This window comes from Sciurus vulgaris, assembly GCF_902686455.1.
Source record: "Sciurus vulgaris genome assembly, chromosome: 16".
Classification (NCBI taxonomy): Eukaryota; Metazoa; Chordata; class Mammalia; order Rodentia; family Sciuridae; genus Sciurus; species Sciurus vulgaris.
In genome coordinates, this window is record NC_136477.1 from 9,993,324 (window position 1) to 10,015,723 (window position 22,400).

At 49.9% G+C, this 22,400-nt stretch overlaps 2 protein-coding genes across 4 annotated transcripts; both read left to right on the forward strand.

The window, feature by feature from the left end:
• The first annotated feature begins 2,135 nt into the window (after window positions 1-2,135).
• On the forward strand, window positions 2,136-3,758 carry UBL5 (ubiquitin like 5). Of its 3 annotated transcripts, none has more exons than XM_079116618.1 (5): window positions 2,136-2,283; window positions 2,610-2,676; window positions 2,882-2,965; window positions 3,102-3,139; window positions 3,621-3,758. In XM_079116618.1, exons 2-5 carry the CDS (start codon window positions 2,621-2,623, stop codon window positions 3,662-3,664), a joined length of 222 nt encoding a protein of 73 aa, XP_078972744.1. In that variant the 5' UTR covers window positions 2,136-2,283; window positions 2,610-2,620; the 3' UTR covers window positions 3,665-3,758. The 3 variants fall into 3 exon arrangements, with proteins under 3 accessions (XP_078972744.1, XP_078972746.1, XP_078972745.1); XM_079116620.1 differs by having other exon boundaries at window positions 2,188-2,291; window positions 2,620-2,676; XM_079116619.1 differs by lacking the exon at window positions 2,136-2,283 and adding an exon at window positions 2,298-2,495.
• Window positions 3,759-9,449: 5,691 nt separating this feature from the next.
• PIN1 (peptidylprolyl cis/trans isomerase, NIMA-interacting 1) lies at window positions 9,450-21,790 on the forward strand. The gene is made up of 4 exons (XM_079114623.1): window positions 9,450-9,664; window positions 11,887-12,099; window positions 20,112-20,222; window positions 21,224-21,790. Exons 1-4 carry the CDS (start codon window positions 9,607-9,609, stop codon window positions 21,331-21,333), a joined length of 492 nt encoding a protein of 163 aa, XP_078970749.1. The 5' UTR covers window positions 9,450-9,606; the 3' UTR covers window positions 21,334-21,790.
• The last annotated feature ends 610 nt before the right edge of the window (window positions 21,791-22,400 follow it).

Here is a 22,400-nt window from a genome sequence, read left to right on the forward strand (position 1 = left end):
ATGTACAAAGCTGCTCTCCCACCCTTTATGTTGCAGCCATTTCCCCGCCCCCAACTCCTGTCAGTCTGTGAACATCCTAGTTAGCTATTGGTTCATCAGTCAGCTTGCAAGTATCCTTCTCCGTTATTGGTCCCATTAGCCTGGCAGGATTCTTAAAGATAGCTTCACCGCCATCTTTTCTCTCTTGCCTTTCTCTCCCCCTCACTCACTTTGTTTCTCCTCCTCACTTTTCCACTCTCTCTAGCACATGCCCTTTCTCTTTCCCTTTCTTTTCCTCTCATTTTCTCTCTTACCCTTCAGGGAGACACTCTGTTTGCTTAATAAACTCCCTTATGTGATTTCCTGTGTCCGGTGTGGTTTTCATGTGATTCCTTACACCTTGGGTATAAACTGAGGAGTGGGACAGCTGGGTCAAATGGTGGTTCCATTCCAAGTTTTCTTAGGAATCTCCATACTGCTCTCCAAAGTGGCTGCACCAATCTGCAGTCTTGTGATGGGATCTCTTGAGCCAGCTCCCTAAGGTGGGCAGGCCCCCAACAGGGTCACAGAGTATATTATTAATTTGTTTACCATTGTTGTAACAAAATGCCCAAGGCTGTATACTTCATTAAAAAAAAAAAAAAAAAAAAAAAAAAAAGAGGTTTACATCACTCATAGTTTTGGAGGCCTAAGTTCAAGATTGGGTGGCCCACATTGTTGGTCCTCTAGTGAGGGCCTTATGAAAGTTGGCATCACATGGTGGGTTGTTTTTTGTTTGGTTGGTTGGTTGGTTTTATTTTCTTGGTGGTACTGGGGATTGAACCCAAGGCCTTACCCATGGTAGGCAAGTGCTCTACCACTAGTTTATATCCCTAATGCTCCCCCCACTTTTTTTTTTTTTTTTTTTAATACTAGGTATGGAATCCAGGAGCAGTTTACCACTGAGATATATCCCCAGTCCTTATAATTTTGAGACAGGGTCTTACTAAGTTGCTCAAGTTGCTGAAGCTGGCCTCAAACTTTTGATCTTCCTACCTCAGTCTTCTGAGTTGTTGGGATTACAGACATGAGCTACTGTCATTGGCCTCAGCCTTTTTTATTTCGAGGCATGGCCTCACTAAATTGCCCAACCTGGCCTTGAACTTGTGATCCTTCTGTCTTGGCCTCCCAAGTAGCTGGGATTATAAGAATATCCCACCATATCTGAATAGACTCACTCTTTTATAACAGCCCACTCTGAAGGTAACTAACTTACTCTTCTAAACAAGCATTAATACCTCCAATGACCTAATCACCTCCCACTGGGCTCCACCTTTTAAAGATTCCGCCACCTCCCAACATCATCACCACACCAGGACCAAACTTCCAATAATCCTTGGGAGACACAGTCTAACCATATCCAAACCAGAGCACACAGCCTCTCACGGCTTCTACCTAATCTCACGTTCTAGTTTGAGAAGGTGGATCGGTAGGTAAAAAGCGGAAGCTTCCCTTCAGAATGAATCAATTTAGGCTTAGAATCTTGTCTGCTGAAAAGTAATTATTCAACAGGTCCATTGGCAGAAGCTGTTTGAATTTGTGGAGTGGAGTTCTGCCCCACCAGTCCTCATGACCCCTGAATAAGAAACAAAATGCTCCTTGAAGACACAAAAGCAAATGATTTTGCAACTGTGCGGTTTTCAGCTTCCTATTAGGCATTGCTGGTGGGCGACAGGGGCTCCAGTCTAGGATGGGGCTTCGCCTGCAGACTGGAGTCTGCAACCTGTGTATCAGAGGTGAGGGGCAAGCAAGGGGTAATGAGTTCTGCATAAAGGCGGGGGCCGGACGGATGACTGCAGGGCTGGACCCCTTCTACCCGGTGGCCTCAAAGCCGTACCGAGACTCCCTCGAGCTCAGGAACAGGAGGTCAGCAGAGGCCGCCCGGGGAACCCTCTAGTGTTCCCACCAGCTGACTGGGTCGACCCACAGCGAAGGGGCCTTAAACGACGGCTGCCAACGCGCTGGGCGTCGGCTCCTGGACTCTCTGGGCGCTCCTTCCCCGGCTCCGCGCCTACCGACGCCCTGTTCCTATCTCAGGCGTCCGACTGCCCAGTTTCTGAACCCTAAAGCCGCGAGGAGGAACCGCAGGACCAGAACAACCCCGGAACCCCGAAGAACCCGACCCGGTTCTAAAAGGTACCCGGAACACAAGAGCGGGCGCTTGCGGTCTCGCACTTCCGCTTCCGGTTCCCAGCGTCGACTTCGGCCGGGCTTCAGCGCACGAGCGGAGAGGCTGTGGCGTCTTCAGGTTCGAGGCGACTCGAGGTGAGCGGGTCAAATGGAGGAGCCCTGAGTGGCGGGCAGCGGCCGGCAGTCGGCCGCCGAGGGTCCGCGAGCCGGCGGGAGGTGAATCCGGGAGCCTTGGGGCTTCGCCTTCAGGCTACGTGAAGTGGCGGAAGCGCCGGCTGTTTGGGATCTCGGGTCCTGGGACGCGCTTCTTGGGGCCCAAGAGGACTCAGGTCTGGGGGTGAGAGGAGGTGAGCAGAAGCAGGGTCTTAGGGCGTGGGACCTGGGAGATTTGTACGCGGGGCCTTCGGGGGCTGGGAAACCCCGGAAGTCCTGACCGCTGTCTCCCCTCCCACCCCGCGTAGCTCCAGTCAGGATGATCGAGGTTGTTTGCAACGACCGTCTGGGGAAGAAAGTCCGCGTTAAGTGCAAGTATCCACCGACAGCCCGAGAGGCAGTGTTCCCTGCGGTGCTTGGCGTGAGGCAGGCAGCGCAGCCTGTGTGGTCGGGTGGTTTTAGTTCAACCCAGGAGAGGGGGCGGATGGGCGCCTGGCGGAGTGCGGTGTACTCAGCCCCGGAATGTCATCTTCCTGGTTCTACCTCTCCCTTCCATTTGCCTTAACTTCTCTGCGCCCAGCACCGATGACACCATCGGGGACCTTAAGAAACTGATCGCGGCCCAAACTGGCACCCGTTGGAACAAGATTGTTCTTAAGAAGTGGTGAGTGCAGCGGTGGGGCTGCCGGCTGGACCCGGGCCTAGGCCAGAAGGTTTTGGGTGGGGGAGCGCTGGGCTCAGCCTGCCTCTAGGGTGAAGAGTTTTCTAGGCTTTTCTCTGAAAGGTCTCTATTTCCCTAGGTACACGATTTTTAAGGACCACGTGTCTCTGGGGGACTGTATCCTTTGTTTGACCTCTTGAGGAAGAGTCTACATACCCATCTCTGGTTCTCTTGGTTCTGTGTTGAAGCGTGTTGGATATTAAGCACATAGGTATTAACTTAGAATATGGCACATGGTAAGCACTGAGAAAATAGTAGTTATGTAATTATTTTGTTAGGGAAGAGGGTGGTTTACTGGTGAGTTCGTTTGACTTGTCTTAGAAGGACTTTGTCACTCAAGTTCAACATATTACTGAGCTCCACCTGTTAGATAGGAGGTCAGGATGGGGTGAGACTCAGGCAAGTCTGTTATGCAGCAGTATCAACTTTGTAAAACAAAAAATAGTTTTGATTTTTTTTTTCTCAGTCAAAATTAACCCAGTCCAAAATGACTTCTTTAGCCAGGGACTGAGTCCGTAGGACCCCTGGATCTAGCTGTGAGTGGATGAGGGGGGGTTATGGAACCCCCAGTGAAGATTCCTTGACACCTTTACTTCAGATGAAATTCACGATGGGATGAACCTGGAGCTTTATTACCAATAGAGCAGAATTCCTTCCCCCCTGTCCTATGCTCACCTCTCACACTGGTGTGGATACTTGTTTTTAAAAATTCACATTAATAAAGACTTAGATGCTGCTTTGTTGCCATCTTTGTTTAAGATCTATCTCATGTATCTGTTCATCACATCAGTACATAGCTGCTTAATGAGAGCTTAGGAATGACTGGATCAGTGACAAGGTAGACCAGCAAACTAGGAGCCCTGAGCTATGGGGTTTACTGTGATTCTCTGCAGGGAAGGAGGCCCTGGGAGTATTATTACCCTAACAGACCATAGAGCTCCCAGGTAGGGACAGATGTAGTAGTAGTTAGTAATATAGGCTCTGGATTCAGACAAACCATGAGTGGAATGTCAGCTTTGCCACCAACAACCCAGTCACCCTGGGCAAGTTACTTAACCTCCCTAAGTCTTTGCTATGGTTTGACTGTCCATACCAAAACTTATGTTGAAATTTAATCTCCTTCACAAGGTAATATGAGTTGGGATCTTTAAGAAGTGATTAAATCATTAGGGCTGTTCTCATGAATGAATTGATCTATTCGTGGATAAATGGGTTATGTCAAGAGTGGGTCTGTTGCAAAAACTCTGACTTCCTGTGTTACCTGGAAACTCTACAGAACCCCCTAGAAGACCCCTCAACCCCGGACTTGACAACAAAACCACGAGCTGAATAAACTGTTAATCTTTACAGATTATCCAGCCTCTGGTGTTCAGTTACAGCAACAGAAAATACTAATGCCTTCCTTTTCCTAACAAATTAACTGTCTATTTCATGTCTACTTCACTCCTATGTTGTAAAGAGATGAGATATAGCATGCATAAACATTCACCATTCCTGGTACTTCTTTTAAAGACAAAAATGAGATCATAGAGTGGGCAAAAGAAGGCAGTGTGGCACAGGGTAAAACAATCCGGACGTTATACCTCTGATCCTCAGGTTTCTCCTCTAAAAGGGACTCAGTGGTACGTGTGTATAATCCTGATAACTTGGGAGGCTGAGGCAGAAAGATTGTACGTTTGAGGCTATCCTGGGCAATGTAGTGAGACCCTGTCTCAAAATAAAAAGGGCTAGGAGCCGGGTGCAGTGGCTCAGGAGGCTGAGACAGGAAGATTGCAGGTTCAAAGCCAGTCTCAGCAACTTAATTGCCCTAAGCAACTCAGTAAGACACTGTCTCCAAATAAAATACAAAAAGGGCTGGGATGTGGCTCCTGGGTTCAATCCCTGGTACCAAAAAAAAAAAAAAGGAAAGAAAGAAAAAGGGCTAGGAGTGTAGCTCAGTGGTTCAGAGCCCCTGGATTCAGTCTCCAGTACCTAAAAAAACAAAAAACGAACCCACCCCAAAACAACAATAGAAAACACTGATGGAACTCATTCCAATGAGAAAAAGCAATTAAAAGAGCAGGATGCCTGGCACATAGCATTACTAGTTTTTTCCTCTGGGTATGAATAGATGGGAAGCCAAATGCCTGACCTCTCTTCTCCTGACCACAGATCTTTGACCTTGGCCCTCTCTTCTTACAGACCAAGAGAGCCACCTTTGGCTTGGCCTCACTCTGGAGCTCTTAAGCGATCATACAGAACCTTGCTCCATCCATTCTTCCTTCTTATGGACACTGCCCACTGACCCTCTCTGTATACATGTTCAAGTCTAGGCTATTGTGCATCCCCTCCCCGTCTTTTGCCTGCCTTTCTTGGGAGGTGGACCTGCCACTGTCTGGGATGCTACTGGCCTACAGCTTCTTGAGGTCCCACTTGGTCTCTCTTATCACCTCCCTACCGGTGCCCATGGCTTCCCTCCTGTCTCTAGGACTCCATTTCTTCCTGACATGTCAGTAATGTCTCTTGGTACCTGTGGTCTTCCTATTCTTAAGCTGTCTCCACATTACCTATTTCAAAACACAAATCTGTTTTTAGATTTTGGGGGGTGTGGTTCAAGACTTGAACTCAGGGCACTGAACCACATCCCCAGCCCTTTTTATTTTTTAATTTTTCAGACAGTCTCACTAAGTTGTTGAGGGCCTGGCTAAGTTCCTGAGACTGGCTTTGAACTTGGAGATCCTTCTGCCTCAGATTCCTGAGCCTCTGGGATTATAGGCATATTGCCACCGAGCTCAGCTCAAAACAAAAATATTTTTAAATTACATGAAGCTCTAACAAGGTGTTCCTTAATTTCAAAATCAGCTTATAAGTATGTAAGCTAATGGTAAAACCATTTTCCTTACCCCATTCTCTCTCCTGAGGGATAGGCCTTTTTCAGTGCATTTATATAAACTTCAATTTTGTTTTTTGTTTGTTATTTCCACAATTTCAGAGTGCTGGGGACTCAAACCTGGGCCTCCAGCAAGAGAGGCAGGCACTCTACGAGATGGGCTATATGGCCTGCCAATTTTGTTTTTAAAAGATGATTGTTAGAGGACTGGGGCTATAGCTCAGTGACACAGCACTTGCCTAGCATGGGTGAGAAGTACTGGGTTCAATCCTTAGCATCACATAAAAAATAATAATAATGAAGACATTCTGTCCATCTATAACTACAAAAAAAAAAAAGACTATGCTAGAACCATAAGACTATACAATTATATGCTTATAAGAAAAAACTCAAATATTTTATTAAGAATTTGGTTTCTTTATTTCTTAATTCCATCCCTCCTGCCTCTGGAAATCATTAACATATTTGAATGAATCTAGGAATTTTCTGAAATAGCAACTTAAAGTTTTCATACAATAGAATAATTATACATTTTGTAATACTCATTATCATGTAGCAGCTTGCTTTTTTTGTATGCATATGTTGATATCTATATAAATTCTCTGTCCCATTCTTTTTAATTAGTATTTTTGATAGGTTTTTATTTATTTATTGTTTTACTATATAAAAGGGTAGTGGAGTGGGATCTTTATTTGTTTCTTTTTTTGGTGCTGGGGATTCAACCCAGGCCTCCCACATGCTAAGCAGTTGCTCTAGCATGGAATTATGTTTTCAGTCCTCCCTTCTCCACTTCACTCTTTTTTTTCCCCCAGTGCTTGGGATCAAACCAACAGCCTTACTTGAGTGCCTTTTCTCTTAAGCACAGGCTGGACCTCACTTCCAGCAAATAGAATACAGCAAAAGTGATGAGATATCACTTCTGAGAATAGGTTGCAAAGAGACTGTAGCATCTTTCTTGCTTGCTTACTTTCTTGCTTTCTAACTTAAGTGATGAAAGCCAGCTTCCATGTTGTGAGCTACCTTATGGAGAGGTCCCCCAAGCCCACAGCCAATAGCCAACAAACAACTCTTGGTTCTTAGTTCAACATCCCATTATAAACTGAACCAGTTACCACACGAACTGGAAGCAGATTGTACCCAAGTCAAGCCTTCAGAGGCGGCCACAGCCACTTCTGCTGACACTAGCAAAACTGTTGGATTCCTATAGAAACTGAGATAATAAATGTCCACCCACTGTGTTATGGGTGATTTGTTATGCAGCAATGAATGCTTTAATACCATTGCCAATGCATTTCAATATCATCCATCATCTGATATGACTGAGAATGGCACATGGTCTCTGTCATATCCTTTACCTTAACACATAATCTCAGTCTAACATCAGACAGACACATTCTGGAACAAATGGGAACACTGGGGGGGGGGGGGCAAAAAGCCTTTTAAGTTTTGTAGTTAATGATATACCTATGCTGATTTTTTGGGGGGGGGACAGGACTGGGAATTGAACCAAGGGCCTTACACCTGCTAGTAAAATGCTCTACTACTGAGCTACACCCCAAATCTTAAAATCTTTTTTCTTTTTGTTTGTTTGTTTATTTATTTATTTATTTATTTATTTTTTGGTACTGGGAATTAACCACTGAGCTAAGTCCCAGCCCTTCTTATTTTTAATTTTGAGACAGGGTCTCAATAAATTGCTAAAGGTCTTGCTAAATTGCCGAAGCTGGCCTCAAACTTGAAATTCTCTTGCCTTAGCTACCCAGATCACTGGGATTACAGGCATATACCACCACACTCAGCTGATTTCTTATTTTTGATTATCAATCTATAGCAGTTTCTCAGTCTTGGCAGCATGGATATTTAGGGCTGGGTAATTCTTCACTGTGGGGCTATCCTCTTCACTGCAGGATGTTTAGCAACATTCATGGCATCTACCCATTAAGTGCCAGTAGCATGTCCCTCCCCCCTTTTATTTATTTTTGGTCAGGGATTGAACTTGGGTGCTTAACCACAGAACCACATCTCCAGCCCTTTTTTTAATTTTTTTTTTTGTTTTGAGTCAGGGTCTTGCTCATTTGTGTAGGGCCTTGCTAAGTTCTGATGTGGCTTTTGAACTTGCAATCCCCCTGCCTTGGCCTCCCAAGTTGCTGGGATTATAGGCATGCACCCTCCCTGCACTTGTGACAGTTGAAAATGTCTTAAGATATTGGCAAATGTCCCTTGGGGAACAAAACTAATCCTGGTTGAGAACCTCTGTTCTATTATGTATGAATCTTTTTTTTTTTTTTTTTTTTTTTTCTTTCTTTCCAGTGCTGGAGATAGAACCCAGGGTCTCACAGGCTAGACTGCTCTATCACTGAGCTATTCACCCAGCCCTATTCTATTATGAAAGATGCTGATACAAGGGAAGCATAGGTGAAAGGTATATGAACACACTATTTTGCAACTCTGCCCTAAGTCTAAAGCTATCTTTAAAAAGATTGTTATGTTAATATACCCATAAAAAATCAAAGTATTATGTTAAAATTAAGTCCCCCATTTCTTCTTTCACATCACCACCAATAGCCAATATATTTTAATTAATCCAGAAATTTTCTGATACAAGCTTAGTTCTTACACAACTGAGGTAATTATACATAATGATGCTGTTCAGCTGATCGCTTTTTTCTGCTTTATAATTGATAACTTTCCATAAGTGATCTATTCATTCTTAGCTTTCTTTGTTGATTTTGTGTGTGTGTGTGTGTGTGTGTGGTGTTATACATACTGTGATTGTCATGCTGAACTATGACACTTTTTTTCACCCAGCAGTACCTGCTGAAATTTACTTATCCTCGTATGGGCCACCTGGGAATTGGACTCAGGGCCTCCTGCATGCTAGGCAAGCATTCTACCACTAAGCTATATCCCCAGCCGAGGACTTTATTTTATATCACCTCAAACAGCTCATCCTCCTCCCACCCACACCTGTCCGCATTTGAGTGGCAGTGCCATCACCCACCAGTCACTCAGAATGGAGGCAGGAGCCAGATTAAGAGGGAATAAGTTGAAGTAAGTTCCAAAAGTGTTTGGGTCAGTAGAATTGGGAAATGGGCTTGTAAAAACTAAAAAAGGGCTGGGTTCATTTTGGACATCTGGAGAAATCAGGTGGGAAAAAGGAGGATGGAGAAGCCAAATTTAGGCATCTAGCTACTCATCACCAAGGCAACTGAGTTGCTATGGCAACAGCAAAGGCGGTCTCCTTCCGACAACCTAGTGGGTTCCGCAGTTACCTCCACACCAGCCGGACGCTTCCGCCTGGGGCAGGCGGTCTTCCGGAGACCTCTCTTGAAGGAGGGAACTGCTGCCAGCGGAGCCAATCAATAAGGTCTGTCTTTCCTGGGTGGGCTCCGCGGCGAAGAGCGCCAAGAAGGGGTCGGGACTTTTTTGGTACTTGCCGAAGGGCGTTGAAAAGGGCGGGTTCGTGTCCCTTCCGCACCACTTAGGAGTCAAGAGGAGGGAGGGGGCGGGGCCCAGATAAATCGTGGGTGGGTACGCCTACCCACTTCTGTCCAATAGGAAGCCAGAGAGGTAGCCGGGACAAATGGGGTGTCCAATGTGCGTCGCCGCCAGGCACCAGTGCGGGGCGCGTCGAGCCAATCGGCAGCGGCGGTAGGCGTGCGCGGTCGACAGGCGGTGCAACGGAGGCGGAGCAGGCGCTGCGGCAGGAGGGAAGATGGCGGACGAGGAGAAGCTGCCGCCCGGCTGGGAGAAGCGCATGAGCCGCAGCTCAGGTGCCGCGGGGGTCGGGGCTGGGGCGGGGTCGCGCGAGCCCGCGGAAGCAGGGCTCGAGCTTCCCCCTCGGACGCGGCGGCGCCACCTTCCTCCGGTGGGATCTTTGCCCCTCCACACCGTCCCCCGGGTAACGGCCCCAACCCGCCCTGTGCGGGCTGTGAGTCCTAGGAGCCGGGACCCGAGGAAACCGAGGCAGTGGGCGGGGCGAGTGAGGGACCCGGGATCCCATGGCACTCCCCCGGCGATAGCTTTGGACCTGCCGGCCCGGCTGATGCGTTTCCGCCTAATGCACCTGACGCTCTAGGGGGAAGTCTCTTCAACCCGCTGGCTCTGGGGGGGTTCCCTCTGGGAGGGAGACACCCCAATACCGTGCAAAGGGCGTGGCCCCAGGATCTTGCCATGCCTCAAATCCACAACTTACTCCTGCTAACGCCCGTACCATCTACCCCTACTGCTGAATCTGCAATGTCCGCCGATGATGTTCTGCCTGAGGATGGCCCCTGTGCTCGGGCGAACCTTTAGGTTTGCCACAATAATAATGTTGATAATTGGGCATGTTTATCTGGGCGCCAAACATCGTTCTGAGAGCTTTTATAAGTGTTTATGTTCTATAAGTTGCCACAACTCTGGGGGCTAGGCAGTTATTACTCCCATTTTAAAAGTGAGGAAACAGCCTAGGACATGTAAGGAACCGGTCCAAGATCATGCATTTCAAGGCCTGGGGCCTGGTTCTATCCCAGTCAGTCCACCTCCAACGCCCACCTCTTACTGTCACTGCCAAAGCTGGAAAAGCTCCAGCATCTCTGGTAAGGTCTAGGGTCGCTCTGCTTCCTCCAGAGCCCATAGTAATCATAGTCACAATAATAATTCTTATTTATTGAACACCGCGTGTTCTGGTGAACACTTAGCATTGACTCCTCACAGTAATTCCGTGAGTTTTGATGTCCTTATTCTCTTGATCCCATTTTGCAAATGAGAAAACTGAGGGATTGCCAAGATTTCAATCAGTGTCTCAGCTGGATTTACCCCCAGAATCCATGCTCTTGCCAAGCCTGCTGCAGCTGATGTGTGACTGCAACCTCTAGCATAAACCTGCTACTCTGCCCAGCTCTGGACCTTTTTTTTTTTTTTCCCTGCAGTACTGGGGTTTGAACCAAAGTGCTTTATCATTGAGCTTCACCCCATCTATTTTCTTTTGAGACAGGGCCTTGCTCAATTGCTGAAACTGGCCTTGAACTTGTGATTCTCCTGCCTCAGCCTCCTGAGTCACTGGGATTATAGGCTTGTGCCACTGTGCCCTGTTTCTTGTCCTGTTCTTGACATTTCTGCTCAGTGCAACCTTTACAGCCTTCTTGATGGATGACATCCTGCCCTTCACAGTGCTAGCTCCACTGTGTAGCACAGGCAGATTCTTGGCCCTTGGAGTGACACCCAGAATCTACTGGGTTCTTCCTTTAAGCTTCTTATCTGCAGTCTTTCTTCTTCCATGCTCCTCAACTCCTGCATAACATCTGACCCCCGGTAATGCTGCTTCCTAGGTTGCATCATAGGACACTGGGTAGGAAATTAAAAGTAGAGCTTTCCTATCTCCTCTCTACGTGTCTAGAGCAGAATAAATATGCAGGAAACATTACTGTTACTGCTATTACCAGAGATACAGAAGGTGAGGCCTCAGTTTTGTCATCTATGCAATGGAGATAATATAAGCCATTTTACTCTTAATGTGTGCCAGACTCTCCTAGGCAATTTACAGATGTTGAATTTACTCATTCCTCACAACAGTACTATAGGCAGGTGCTATTATCTTCATTTTACAGGTGAAAAAACTGATGCCCATGGAAGTTAGATCGTCCAGTGGCTGAGCCAGATTTAAACAAAGGTGGTTTGGCTGCTGATTGCAAGTGTTCCCTAATTTCTCCTTCCCATCTTCTGTCACTCTGGGGTTATTTTCCTCCCTGAAGTCGTCATTGACTGATTATTTTGTCTTGCTTTTTAAATGATTGTTTGGCCCCACATACAATGTTAGCTCTGCAGGGCTAACATATTGGTCCTGCCATGTTGGTCTGTGTCTTCCGAGCCTGTGGTACATGTGGAAAAACAGCAGGTTTGCTATGTGAAGGCATCACATAAGCCAGTCCTTATCCTGGTTTCTGGTCAGGGACCTAGGGCAATGTCCTGTGATCATAGCCCCAGCTGAATTCCTTCCTGTCCTCCCCTCCAGGTCGGGTATATTACTTCAATCACATCACCAACGCCAGCCAATGGGAGCGACCCAGTGGCAACAGCAGTAGTGGCAGCAAAAATGGGCAGGGGGAGCCTGCCAGGGTCCGCTGCTCACACCTGTTGGTTAAGCATAGTCAGTCAAGGCGGCCCTCATCCTGGCGGCAGGAGAAGATCACCCGGACCAAGGAGGAGGCCCTGGAACTGATCAATGGTGAGCAGGGCAGGGGACAGGGTCTTGGGAGGGAGTCCTCTCAGGTCACATCAGACTTTCCACTCTGGTCTGGCTCAGCTGTCAGGCGTAACCTTGGCCTGCACAGAGTGCCTGAACATGACGTAAGCTTAGTTCATATGACCTCGTCTCTCTTTGCTGTATGGCATTTGAAAGTAAGCAGGGTAGTGGCAGAGGACCCAGCCTTGGGGCTGGCACATCTGGGTTTAGATTGCAGCAGTGCCTTGTGAAGAGAAACACTGGGGACTCGTGTCCCAGAGGCTGTGATTTTGCCCATCAGGGGAAACAGTGTTTTTAAAGAGATGAATCAAAAGCTACATTCCACATGTTCTCTGTTGTACTTCACTTGTTAATATGGGAGATAGTCATTTCTTCAATCTTCTGGTGCCATGCCCAAGTCTGAATTACTTAGTTCCTGGGGTAGGTGTGTGCTCAAAGACAGCTGACTCTTCCTAGGGTGGTGAAGAAAGATAATCCTGTTTCCCTTGAGATTAGGGAGGGAGTCAGCGTTTTTTGTTGTTTTTTTCTTTCTAACCCTAAGGTTCCTTTTCTCTAGTCTGTTCCCTAGGAAAAGGTTCTGGTCCCTGACACCTTCCTGCATCCAGCAACAAAGTCTAGTTGTTCAAGAGCATTGGCTGCAGAGTCAAAACTCTTGATAATAGATCTGGTCTCTGCCATTTATTAGCTGTGTGACCTTGGCTGTGTGAGTTGGCCAACCAAGTCCTTGTTTCTCCACCTATAAAATGGGGATCACAACCTCCTGTCCTGCAGGGTTGCTGTGATTAACTCAGATGATATAAGTGAAATGCTGAGCATAGACCAAACCAGCAGAGTTGGTGGGTTTACTCTGACCTAAGGGGGGAATTTGTATCCTACTCTGCTCTGTGTCACCTCTGTTCTGTGTCACCTCTGTAATCTAGAGCAAGGTTGGTAAACTTTCTTTAAAGGCCAGATGGTGTGTAGTTTAGGTTTTGTGGGCCGTACATCTTTGTCAGCTGTGCCTTGTAACTCCCTTGCTATGGTGCTGTGGACAATACGTGAACACAGGGTTGTGGCTATGTGCCGGAAAAGCCTTATTTACAAAACCAGGTAGGATTTGGCCTGTGGGCCAAAGGTGGCAGAACCTTGGTTGGGAGCTGTCAGTATGGCAACCACTACTGTGTGTGGCTATTTCCATTTAAACTAATTAAAATGAAATAAAATTAAAAATGGTTCCTCACTCTCATCAGCTTCACTACGTGTCAGAAGCCACATGTCCTGGTGGTATTCATCTAGGGCAGTGGGGATATGAAATACTTTATAATTCTTTCAGGAAATTCTATCAGACAGTGTTGGTCTCCATCTCATGTGTGGTTACTTCATCTTTATCCTCTCCCACCAGAGCTCTGAGAGGCCTCCCAGGCTGCTTCTGCCCCACACAGCCAGTATCCAGCCATCTGGGGCCTCATCCAGCACTGCCAGGTCCTGGGTGTGTGACCTTGGGCAAGTTACTGAACATCTCTGAGCCTCAATCTGCTTTACTTGTAGAATTAGTGTTATAGTAATAGTACCCACCTCACAGGTGGACAGGAAGGCTCTGAGGTAATATAACATAGCATAAATAACAGCATGTGTCATCTAGTAAATATTCTGACTGTTAGCAGTCATTGTGATCGTTACTGTTACTGTTGTATTTATTAGCACAGGGCCTGGCCAGGAGTGCGGACTTGTCAGTTCTGTTGTTTTACTACAGTACCTGCCTATAGGATATTATATGAACACACACATACTCACACACACATATATACATCCCGAGTAGTGTTTTATCGTCATACAATAAATGGCAGTTGTTAGCTTCCAACATTACAAGCATTATAGAAAGGAGCTGAACACAGAACCTGGAAAGCCAATTAATTATTTGCCTCCCAAGCTCCAAGAGGTCAGGGACTGCTGCTTTCTCTCCACTGAGTTCCCACTCCCTGATAGAGAGTCTGGCCAGAGTCAGCTCTTTCAACCTTTGAGGGTCAGTGGGAAGCAAGGATTCCTGGCAGAGGACAGTGCAGAAATAATGGAGGGGGCTAGGATGTAGCCAAAATCTGGGGAAATTTGTGCAGAGGGACTGGAGGGGCATGAAACTTTCCAAGGGCAGGACCTGGCCAGGGTGAGGAGGGCCCTGAGCAAGGTGAGGGTTTTTGGATCCATCCTGGAGGCAGCAGGAAACACATGGTCTTGTGGAACCAGGAGAGGGGCCTATACTATGCCTTCAGGAAAGATGTGTGGTAGAATGCGAAGGGTCAGGGACGCTAGAAGCCTCAGAGCCCAGTCTGAGTGATGAGGTGGGTCTGGCTGCCCCAGGGGAAGAGGAGGAAGTGGCTGGAAGGAATTATAGGATGACCTCTTAAGTCCTCCCAGCTCTAGTGTTCCCTGTTCTCAGACCCCTGGACTCCATAAGAGTGACCAAGAGGAGATGAGCATTTGGAGATGGAATGGCAAGAGGTACCATCTCCAGCAGAGGGGGCTTGGGAAGAGGCACAGTCTGGGGAGAACTCATTAAATCTTTGGGGCTAAGGAAGAGACTAGGCAAGGGCTGGGGGATCAGAAGAGCAGCCATGCTGGAGACAGGTGTGAGGTGATCCCAGTGAGAGATGGCAGAGGGCTGGGGCAGGTGGGAATGTTGAGAGGGCACAGGTATGGCATGGCAGGTGAGAGTGTCTTCCCTTGTGGTTGGTGGGGCCGACACTGCAGGGGTCCTTTGGGATGCTGAGGCTGGCTGAGGTCAGCAAGCCGGTGGGCCCTTGGCCTAACTTAAGCAGACACAGATGAAGTTGGCAATGTCAGCAGGAGTTCCACGTTCGTCTGTTCAGAGGGCCCCAGGGAAGCTGTGGGAGTAACTACAGCTAGAGACAATGTGATTTGAACTTGGGGGTGGGGTGGGTTAGAAGTGAGGGGGAGCAAATTCAAGAGAGGTTAGGAAGCAGAATTAGGAGGACACGGTGATAGATAGGTGGGCAGGAGTTGGGATTTCAGGAAAAGGTGATTTAAGGTCAAGACCAGTAGGGCCTACCCTAAGGTAGCACAGGGCTGGTTCCGTGCCAGCCTAGTGGAACAGAGCACGTGTCTTCATTGTGAGACCTCATTTACTGACCTATAGAACAGGGTTAGGCTGGCCATGAAGATCCAGTAGTAATGGGCTCTCTCTTGATCCTAGTCAGTCAGGCACATGCTGTGGGGAAACTCAGACCAGGACAAGGTCTCTGTTCCTGGGCAGCCCCTGCTGCTATCCTGAAGCCCTTGGAAAAAGCTTTGGGCAGGGATGTAGGAGGCCTAGTGGGCCCAGCCAAAGACCCTCCACTGACCTTGGACCATGAGCTCCTCCTCGACTCACCTCACTGTCCTCCCTGACTGAGACAGGATCCTTAGTGGTCAGCAGGAGGATGCAGTGAGATGGCTCTGGCCAGGGTGCACTCGGGAACCAGACCTTTTGTGGTGTGTCAGCAAGTGTTGGGCATCCAGACTTTGTTTTCTGTCTCAGGAGAGTGAATGTTCTCCCCTATCCTGGGTTTGTTCCAGGTGATCAGGAGATGATGATTTGGGCAGTGCCTGCCCCGTCTCGCAGGCCAGGTGAGTGTCATCAATGCGCATTTATACCTGGTGTTTTCTCTCTGCCCTGAGGACAGACTGCCCATAACAGAACCAGTGTCTCTACATTTCTGCTGAGACTCCTTTTCCCAGCATTGGTCTTCTGCAGCTGTTGGGCTACAGCCAGAGACTGTCAGGAATCCGAGGCCCAGCCATGTGTCATTGTTGGTGTCCTTGTCTGAGGAGGCCAGACCATGGACAAGCTCTCATTCTCTGTTTCCCATTGTTCCAAGACCTCCTGCTTGTCCAGGACCTGGGGCTCAGAGTATGAGTAGCAGTCCTTCCCACATACCCTTCCCAAGGTTCAAGGTCAGTGAACTCCTGTGGCTTGATGTTCCCCCACGTCAGTGGCATCCTTCCAGCCCGTTAGCCTCAGGCTGGGTCCAACTTGCTGAATCCTAGGACTTGTGGTACAGTGGACCTAATCCTATCATCTGTCTCCCTAAGCAGACCCCTTCCCCTAAGGTGCTTGGTCTAGAAGCAGACTATAGGATTTGGTGGGACAGGGGGAAGTTAGTCTCTAAATCTTTTTAGGTTCAGAGGGTCACCCTCTTTGTTCATTTACTCTCCCTTAAGTAACTAAGGTGTATTAGCTTAGGTTGCCATAACAAGGTACCAGACTGAGTGGCTTCAACAGCAGAAATTTATTCTCTCACAGTTTTGGAGACTTGAAGTTCCAGATCAGGTTCTCGCCTTATGGAACCTGGGTTCTTAGTGAGGCCTCTCTTGGCTTGTGGACATCTGTCTTCTTGATGAGTCTTCACATAGCCTTTCCTTAGTGCTGGTGCAGAGAGAGAAAGAAGAGCATCTCTTCTTTGTTTTTCTTTTTGAGATGAAGTCTTGCTGCCTTGCCCAGGCTGGTGTGGAACTCCTGGGTTCAAGTGACCCTCCCATGTAGATGGGACCACAGGCATGTGCCACCATACCTGTCAGTATCTATTATTATAAGGACACTAATCTTAACAAATCAGAGTCCTATACTTATGACCTCTTTTGACCTTAATTATTTTGTTAGAGGCCCCCACCTCCCAACACAGTCACACTGGGGGCTGGGGTTTCATTTTGTGCGTTTGGGGGACACAGACATTCAGCCTATGACAGATGGATGGACAGCTCCTGTCTGTGAATGGCTTTCTCTGTACCAGACATTGCTCCAGTGGTCATTTACTTCAGCAGTTGGAGTCCAGAGCTGGGCCCAGGGACCTGTCAGCTCTTCTAGGTCTCAGGGATGTACTGTGAACGGGCCAGCCTCACAAGTACTCTTCTGTTTTGCATATAATTTCCTGAGCACCCTGAAGCAAGGGGAAGGGAAGGCCCCACTCCTGAAGAGTCTGCCTTGGGTCCGGGTAGTTCTTAGCCAGAGCCCTGGCTGGAGCCCTGTCGATCATATGCAAGGGGCACCATCTTGGGGCAGGCGTAGTTTCAGCCAGTGTGGCAGGGCCTGCTCCTGGAGGAGGCCCGGAAGTCTGACCTCCACCTTGAGACCTGAGGTTCAGGTACAAAAGGCAGGAGTTTCCAATGTTTCTACCTAATGACCAGTGGTTGGTCCTGTCTCCCTCCTTCCCTGTGGCCTTTTCTGTCTTATTAATTTATGAATTCTTTGGACACTGGGGAATATCTGTTTTATGCCCAGCACTGGGTGCTGGTGGAGCTAGTGATGAGCAAAGGTGACCCAGCCCCTGTCCTTGACAGACACAAACAGGACAGTGTAAATGCAGCATCCACGGGTGGCACCTCATGCAGTAGGGGCTTTGGGAAAGCTTGAAGGAAAGACCAGAAGACACATGCAAGTGCCAGCCAGGCAGAACTGTCTTCAGAAAGGCCTGGAGGTGGAGGCAGTGGGGTGGGGGCAGGAGTAGGAGTGACATCATTGTGGTGGGGACATGTGTAGACTGAGCTGTTGAGGGGACATGGAACTGACCCCTTGAATTTCATCCTTGAAGAAGGAAAACTCAGGAAGAAAGAGGTTTTTAAAATAATCGTGTGAGGCTTCCATCAAAACAGAACATATAGCTTGTTGATCAGAGATTGCTCTGGGTGATATGAACTTTGGGGCCAAAACGTGACTCTTACTCATTTTTAAGTGGAAGTGACTTACATCCTGAATGTGAGAGAAACCCAGGCTGTCCAGTCTTGGGGAATCCTGTGCCCCCAGCTGCTGGGGGTGCAACAAGGTGACACTGTACAGGGCTGTGGCTAGGCTTAGCTCTGTGGATGCTGGGCGCCTGCAGACAGTTCCAGGAGGCAGGCCGGTACCCCAGGAACCCTGTGCATCAGGATTCCTTGACTGGCTCACTGTGGCCCACACAGAACGAGAGGTGGGGCAACCTGGTCCTGTAGAGGTAAGACTGGGGATATACTCACAAGACCAGGAAGAAGAGGAGCAGGAGGGGTGACTAAGGACGTCTGGTTCAGTTCAGAGCTGCTGGTGGATGCTTGTGGCACAGGGGTAGCCTAGGAGGGTGGTTTCCAACCAGACCTGAGTGTCACATGCAGCCCAACCAGGGAGCAGGGAGGAGCCTTGCATGGCCACCATGCTTATCTGACAGGCATCAGGCAGTGCCTCTAGTGAAGGGCAGATCAGAGAGGAGTAGGGGCAGCTTTGTCCCTGAGATGTGCAGCTCACGTGGAAGGAAGAATGGTGACAGCAAGTGACCTTGTCAGCATCTCACTTATTGCCTGGTACTGTGCTGCATGTCACAGTAGCATGCTGGCAAAAGATTGACAGTGTGAGAGGCCAGAGGATGGTTGGGCAGGTGGAGGTGGTGATGCAGGCACAGTTGAGCTGTGTGCCCTGGCAGTATGCAGATCAGATGCCGAAGTGGCTGCCGTGACGTGTGGCCAGACGGAAGCAGCATTCATGCTCTCCCAGTCACACGGTTTCCACTTTGGTGCAAGTTGTGTGGATTATGGTGGCATTTGCGTCCCACAGGAGCCTGAGGAAGATGCTGAGGCGGGTCCAGCAAGGTCTCTATGGGGCTCAAACAGGCACCAGGTGGGTGTGTCAGGCCAGCTGACAGGCCTATTGACCTTGTGTAGGTCAGATGGGAGCAACGGTGGAAGTGTGTTGGTGATTTTACAAGGGCAGGTGTGTTGGGTGATCCTCGCACCTCGAGAGAATGGCAGCTGTGGGCTGGTGCCCAGTTGCCCATCCACATGGCTGGGGTGGGTAGTGTCCCCGGTGCACTCCAGAGAGCAACTGCTGGGCCAGTTGGAAAAGTGGTGCAGGGCTGATGTGCAGGCCCAGATCACCAAGGGCTGCTCCAGGGTCTAGGGCCATTGCCCTGGGAACTTGGGAAGGAGATGGCAGGAATACTCACTTGTGCCAGGGCTGCTTGTCAAGCTGGAGGGTCACAAAGGGAGGACAGGATAGACTGTCCTCTATCTCACAGACTCCTGGCTACCTCAGAGACTACCTGGACTTGGAAGGGCGACCCCACCTGGTACACATATGCATGTGTGCACACACAGTCACCCCCATGCACAGACACACAAGTACACACTGATACATGCTACCCACTCACTGCACAGTCACCCCTAGTGCATTCACACACTGCACACTTGTGCACATGTGTTCAGTTCTTCCACATTATACTCCAAAACCTGAGTCACCAGATTCTTGTTGGCACTGCCCTGTGACTCCCCTCTGCTGGGGTCCTTTTCCTTCTTCCCCTGCCCCTGGCTTCCTCACCCTCCAGGAGAATTGTGGTCCAGTGGGGCTGGTTTGGGCTGCACATCTAGGGCTCTGCCAGACACTTGTCAGAGAAGCTGGAGAAGAGCCAGGTCTCCTGCCTGTGGGACCACAGTGCACAGGACTGACACAGCATCCCTTGGAGTCCCCTCTGGGTCTCTTCTCAATGCTCCAGTGAGCTCAGGGCTTGCCTCCCCTGTCCCACAAGTGAGGACTGAGGCCCACAGCTGAGGACTTGGCTGGCCACAGTGGCAGAGCTGAGCTTGAACCCTGGCCTCCTGCCTGTCCTAAACCTTCTTAGACGACCCTGGGGCTGGGCAAGCTTCCTGCTGTGGGGTCCACCATCCCTTAGGTCTCCCGTCTCCTGTTCTTACTCCCTGTTGGAACTTAGAGGTAAATTTTCTCTTAAATATCTTGTGTTGAGGGATGGGAGGAGGTGAGTGTGTGTGTGTGTGAGTGAGTGAAATGGGGGAGAGTGACTGGCATGGCCATCAGTATCACTGTAGGATCACAGGCACATGTGGATGGATGACAGGAGCCTGCAGGAGCAGGGAGAGTGTTAGTGGCCTGTGCTGGTGTGTCTCTGTGAGGAACATGTGCATTTGTCAGAGGAGGGCTTGCATAGCTTCTCAGGGTGACCTCCTGCCCTGCCCCTGATGTGGGGCTCTTCTTCCTATCCCTGCAGGCTACATCCAGAAGATCAAGTCGGGAGAGGAAGACTTTGAGTCTCTGGCCTCACAATTCAGCGACTGCAGCTCGGCCAAGGCCAGGGGGGACCTGGGTGCCTTCAGCAGAGGTGGGCAAGGAAAGGGCATCACCCTACCCTTGGCAAGGACCACCCTGCAGCCATGAGGGCAGGTAGAAGCTGGGAGGGGCATGTTGGTTTTCAGGAGGTTGGCCCTTGTCACACAGGGCTTCCCAGTCCACCAGGTGGCAGCGCAGTCCCTCCCTCAGGCTTTAGAGGCTACCCTGTTTGGGGAGCTAGAAGCCAGGGCAGCGTAGGAGCCTCACAGGAGCGGGTGCAAAACCTTCATCCTGATGTCGTTCCCTCCCAGGGTCTGTGTCTTTGCACAGTTGTCCCCATCATGGGCCCATGAGGGTTGGCTCCATCCTGTTGTTAGCATCTCCTTATCAGGAGCTATAGAACTGGGTCCCCTAGAATCCTCCTCTCCAGTCTCACATGGGGAAACCAGGGTGGGGGTGGGGGGATCAGCAGCCCTGAGTTTAGGCCTGTCTAAACTCCCTGTACAAAATCAGGGAGCCAAGGTGACCTGGCCTCCTCCTCCTACCGCCTCCTTTCTCCTTCTCCCCCTTTCTTCCTCTTTGCCCCTCTCTCCCAGTCCTCAGTGTCTACAGGGAATGAGGGAGAGACCCGGAATGGCATGTGGTGTACAGGAACTGCCAAAGAGGGGGAGTCACAGGAGTTGTTAGCCACCGCCCCCACCCTTCCCAGGAGGCCTGTGGGACAGATGATGTGCCCCTATGGGGAACCAGGCCCAGGAAGAGGAGTTCATCACCAAAATGCTTCTCTAAATGCATAACAGTGGCAGCAAGGGCAGCAGCTCTGCCTGCCATCCCTCATGCTGTCCTCGGGCTTCCCAGGGCCTCCTTAATGGCCTTGCCACCTCCGGCTAGGCTGCAGCTCTGCACTGTGACAGGCCATAAACTCAGTGATAGATGAGTATGGGGTGGAAACAGGCAGGAGCCCCATCTGCTATGCTCTCTTCACCTGCCTCTTCTTGGCCCCTGCCCTGACCCAGCTGACCCCTTTCTCTCCACTGTCCTTATGGTTCCTAGGTCAGATGCAGAAGCCATTTGAAGATGCCTCATTTGCGCTGCGGACAGGGGAGATGAGTGGGCCTGTGTTCACGGATTCTGGTATCCACATCATCCTACGCACGGAGTGAGGGTGTGGGCGGCCCAGGCCTGGCCTGCAGGGCGGGGCAGGGCCGCTGGGCCCACGGGCTCCCCTGCTGCCAGCTGGCCAATGAGCACTCCTCCCTGCTACCGTCACACAGTATTTATTGTTTCCAAAATGGCTGGAGGGGGGCTCTTCAAGATTGGGAGCTCTGGGCTTCCGCTCCCTGTCCTACCTGCAGGTGGGGCCATCCCTGCCAGACTCCCCTGAAGTAACTGACTTCAGAAGGGCAATGGGGGTAGGGAGGCTCCCAGACCCAGAGGGTGGGGGTGACCTGTCCCCGGGTCCCAGAAGCAGGCAGGAAGGCCTCGAGTTGTTGGTTCTCGGTTTGCCCCGTTCCTCTGTTTAGTTGCAAACAGCAAATGCTCAGTGCCAGCCGCCCAGCCGCGGGCCCTTTGGGCAGCAGTGCAGCACCCTTTGCTCCCTCCATTAAACACGGAACTACTGCTCTGCTGTCCTGTGTCTCATTTCTTCCCTGGTGAGGCGTGGGGCACTCGTGGGGAGGGGATCATTGTCCATCGTCCCAAGTTGCTGCAGCTCTTCTTCATGCCCTGAAACCTCCCTTCTGTACCTGGGGGCAGGGGGTGGTCCTGTGGGTATTCTTCCCAGGAGCAGGACAACCAGGGCATCCAGGCACCATCCAGCCCAGTCCATCCCGGGTGTGCCACGCCCTCTCTGGGACCTGTTCTAGGATGCAGGGGCCCCACCTAATTCACCTGACTGCTTCCATTCAGCAGGTTGGGAATGGAGCCGGCAGATTTGCCAGTGGTCCTGGGGCAGCCAGGCTGAGGCCCCTGGTGCTGGGTGCTCTTCACCCCCCCCCCACCGCTTTGTACACACAAACCACTGTTGAATTAGATCAGATTACACCTAGCACCTGGATGCCTGTACCCCTGTCACCTGGAGCACTTCTACGAGTTTGTTCCTGGGTCCAGCCGCCAGACCCAGCACCCTCTGCAGATGCCGTTACCATGGTAACAGAGGCCCCCTGGAAGTGGGCTAATACCAGGTGCCTCTGACAGCAGGGATCCTGGTGGAGGGGGCTGGGAGCAGAGT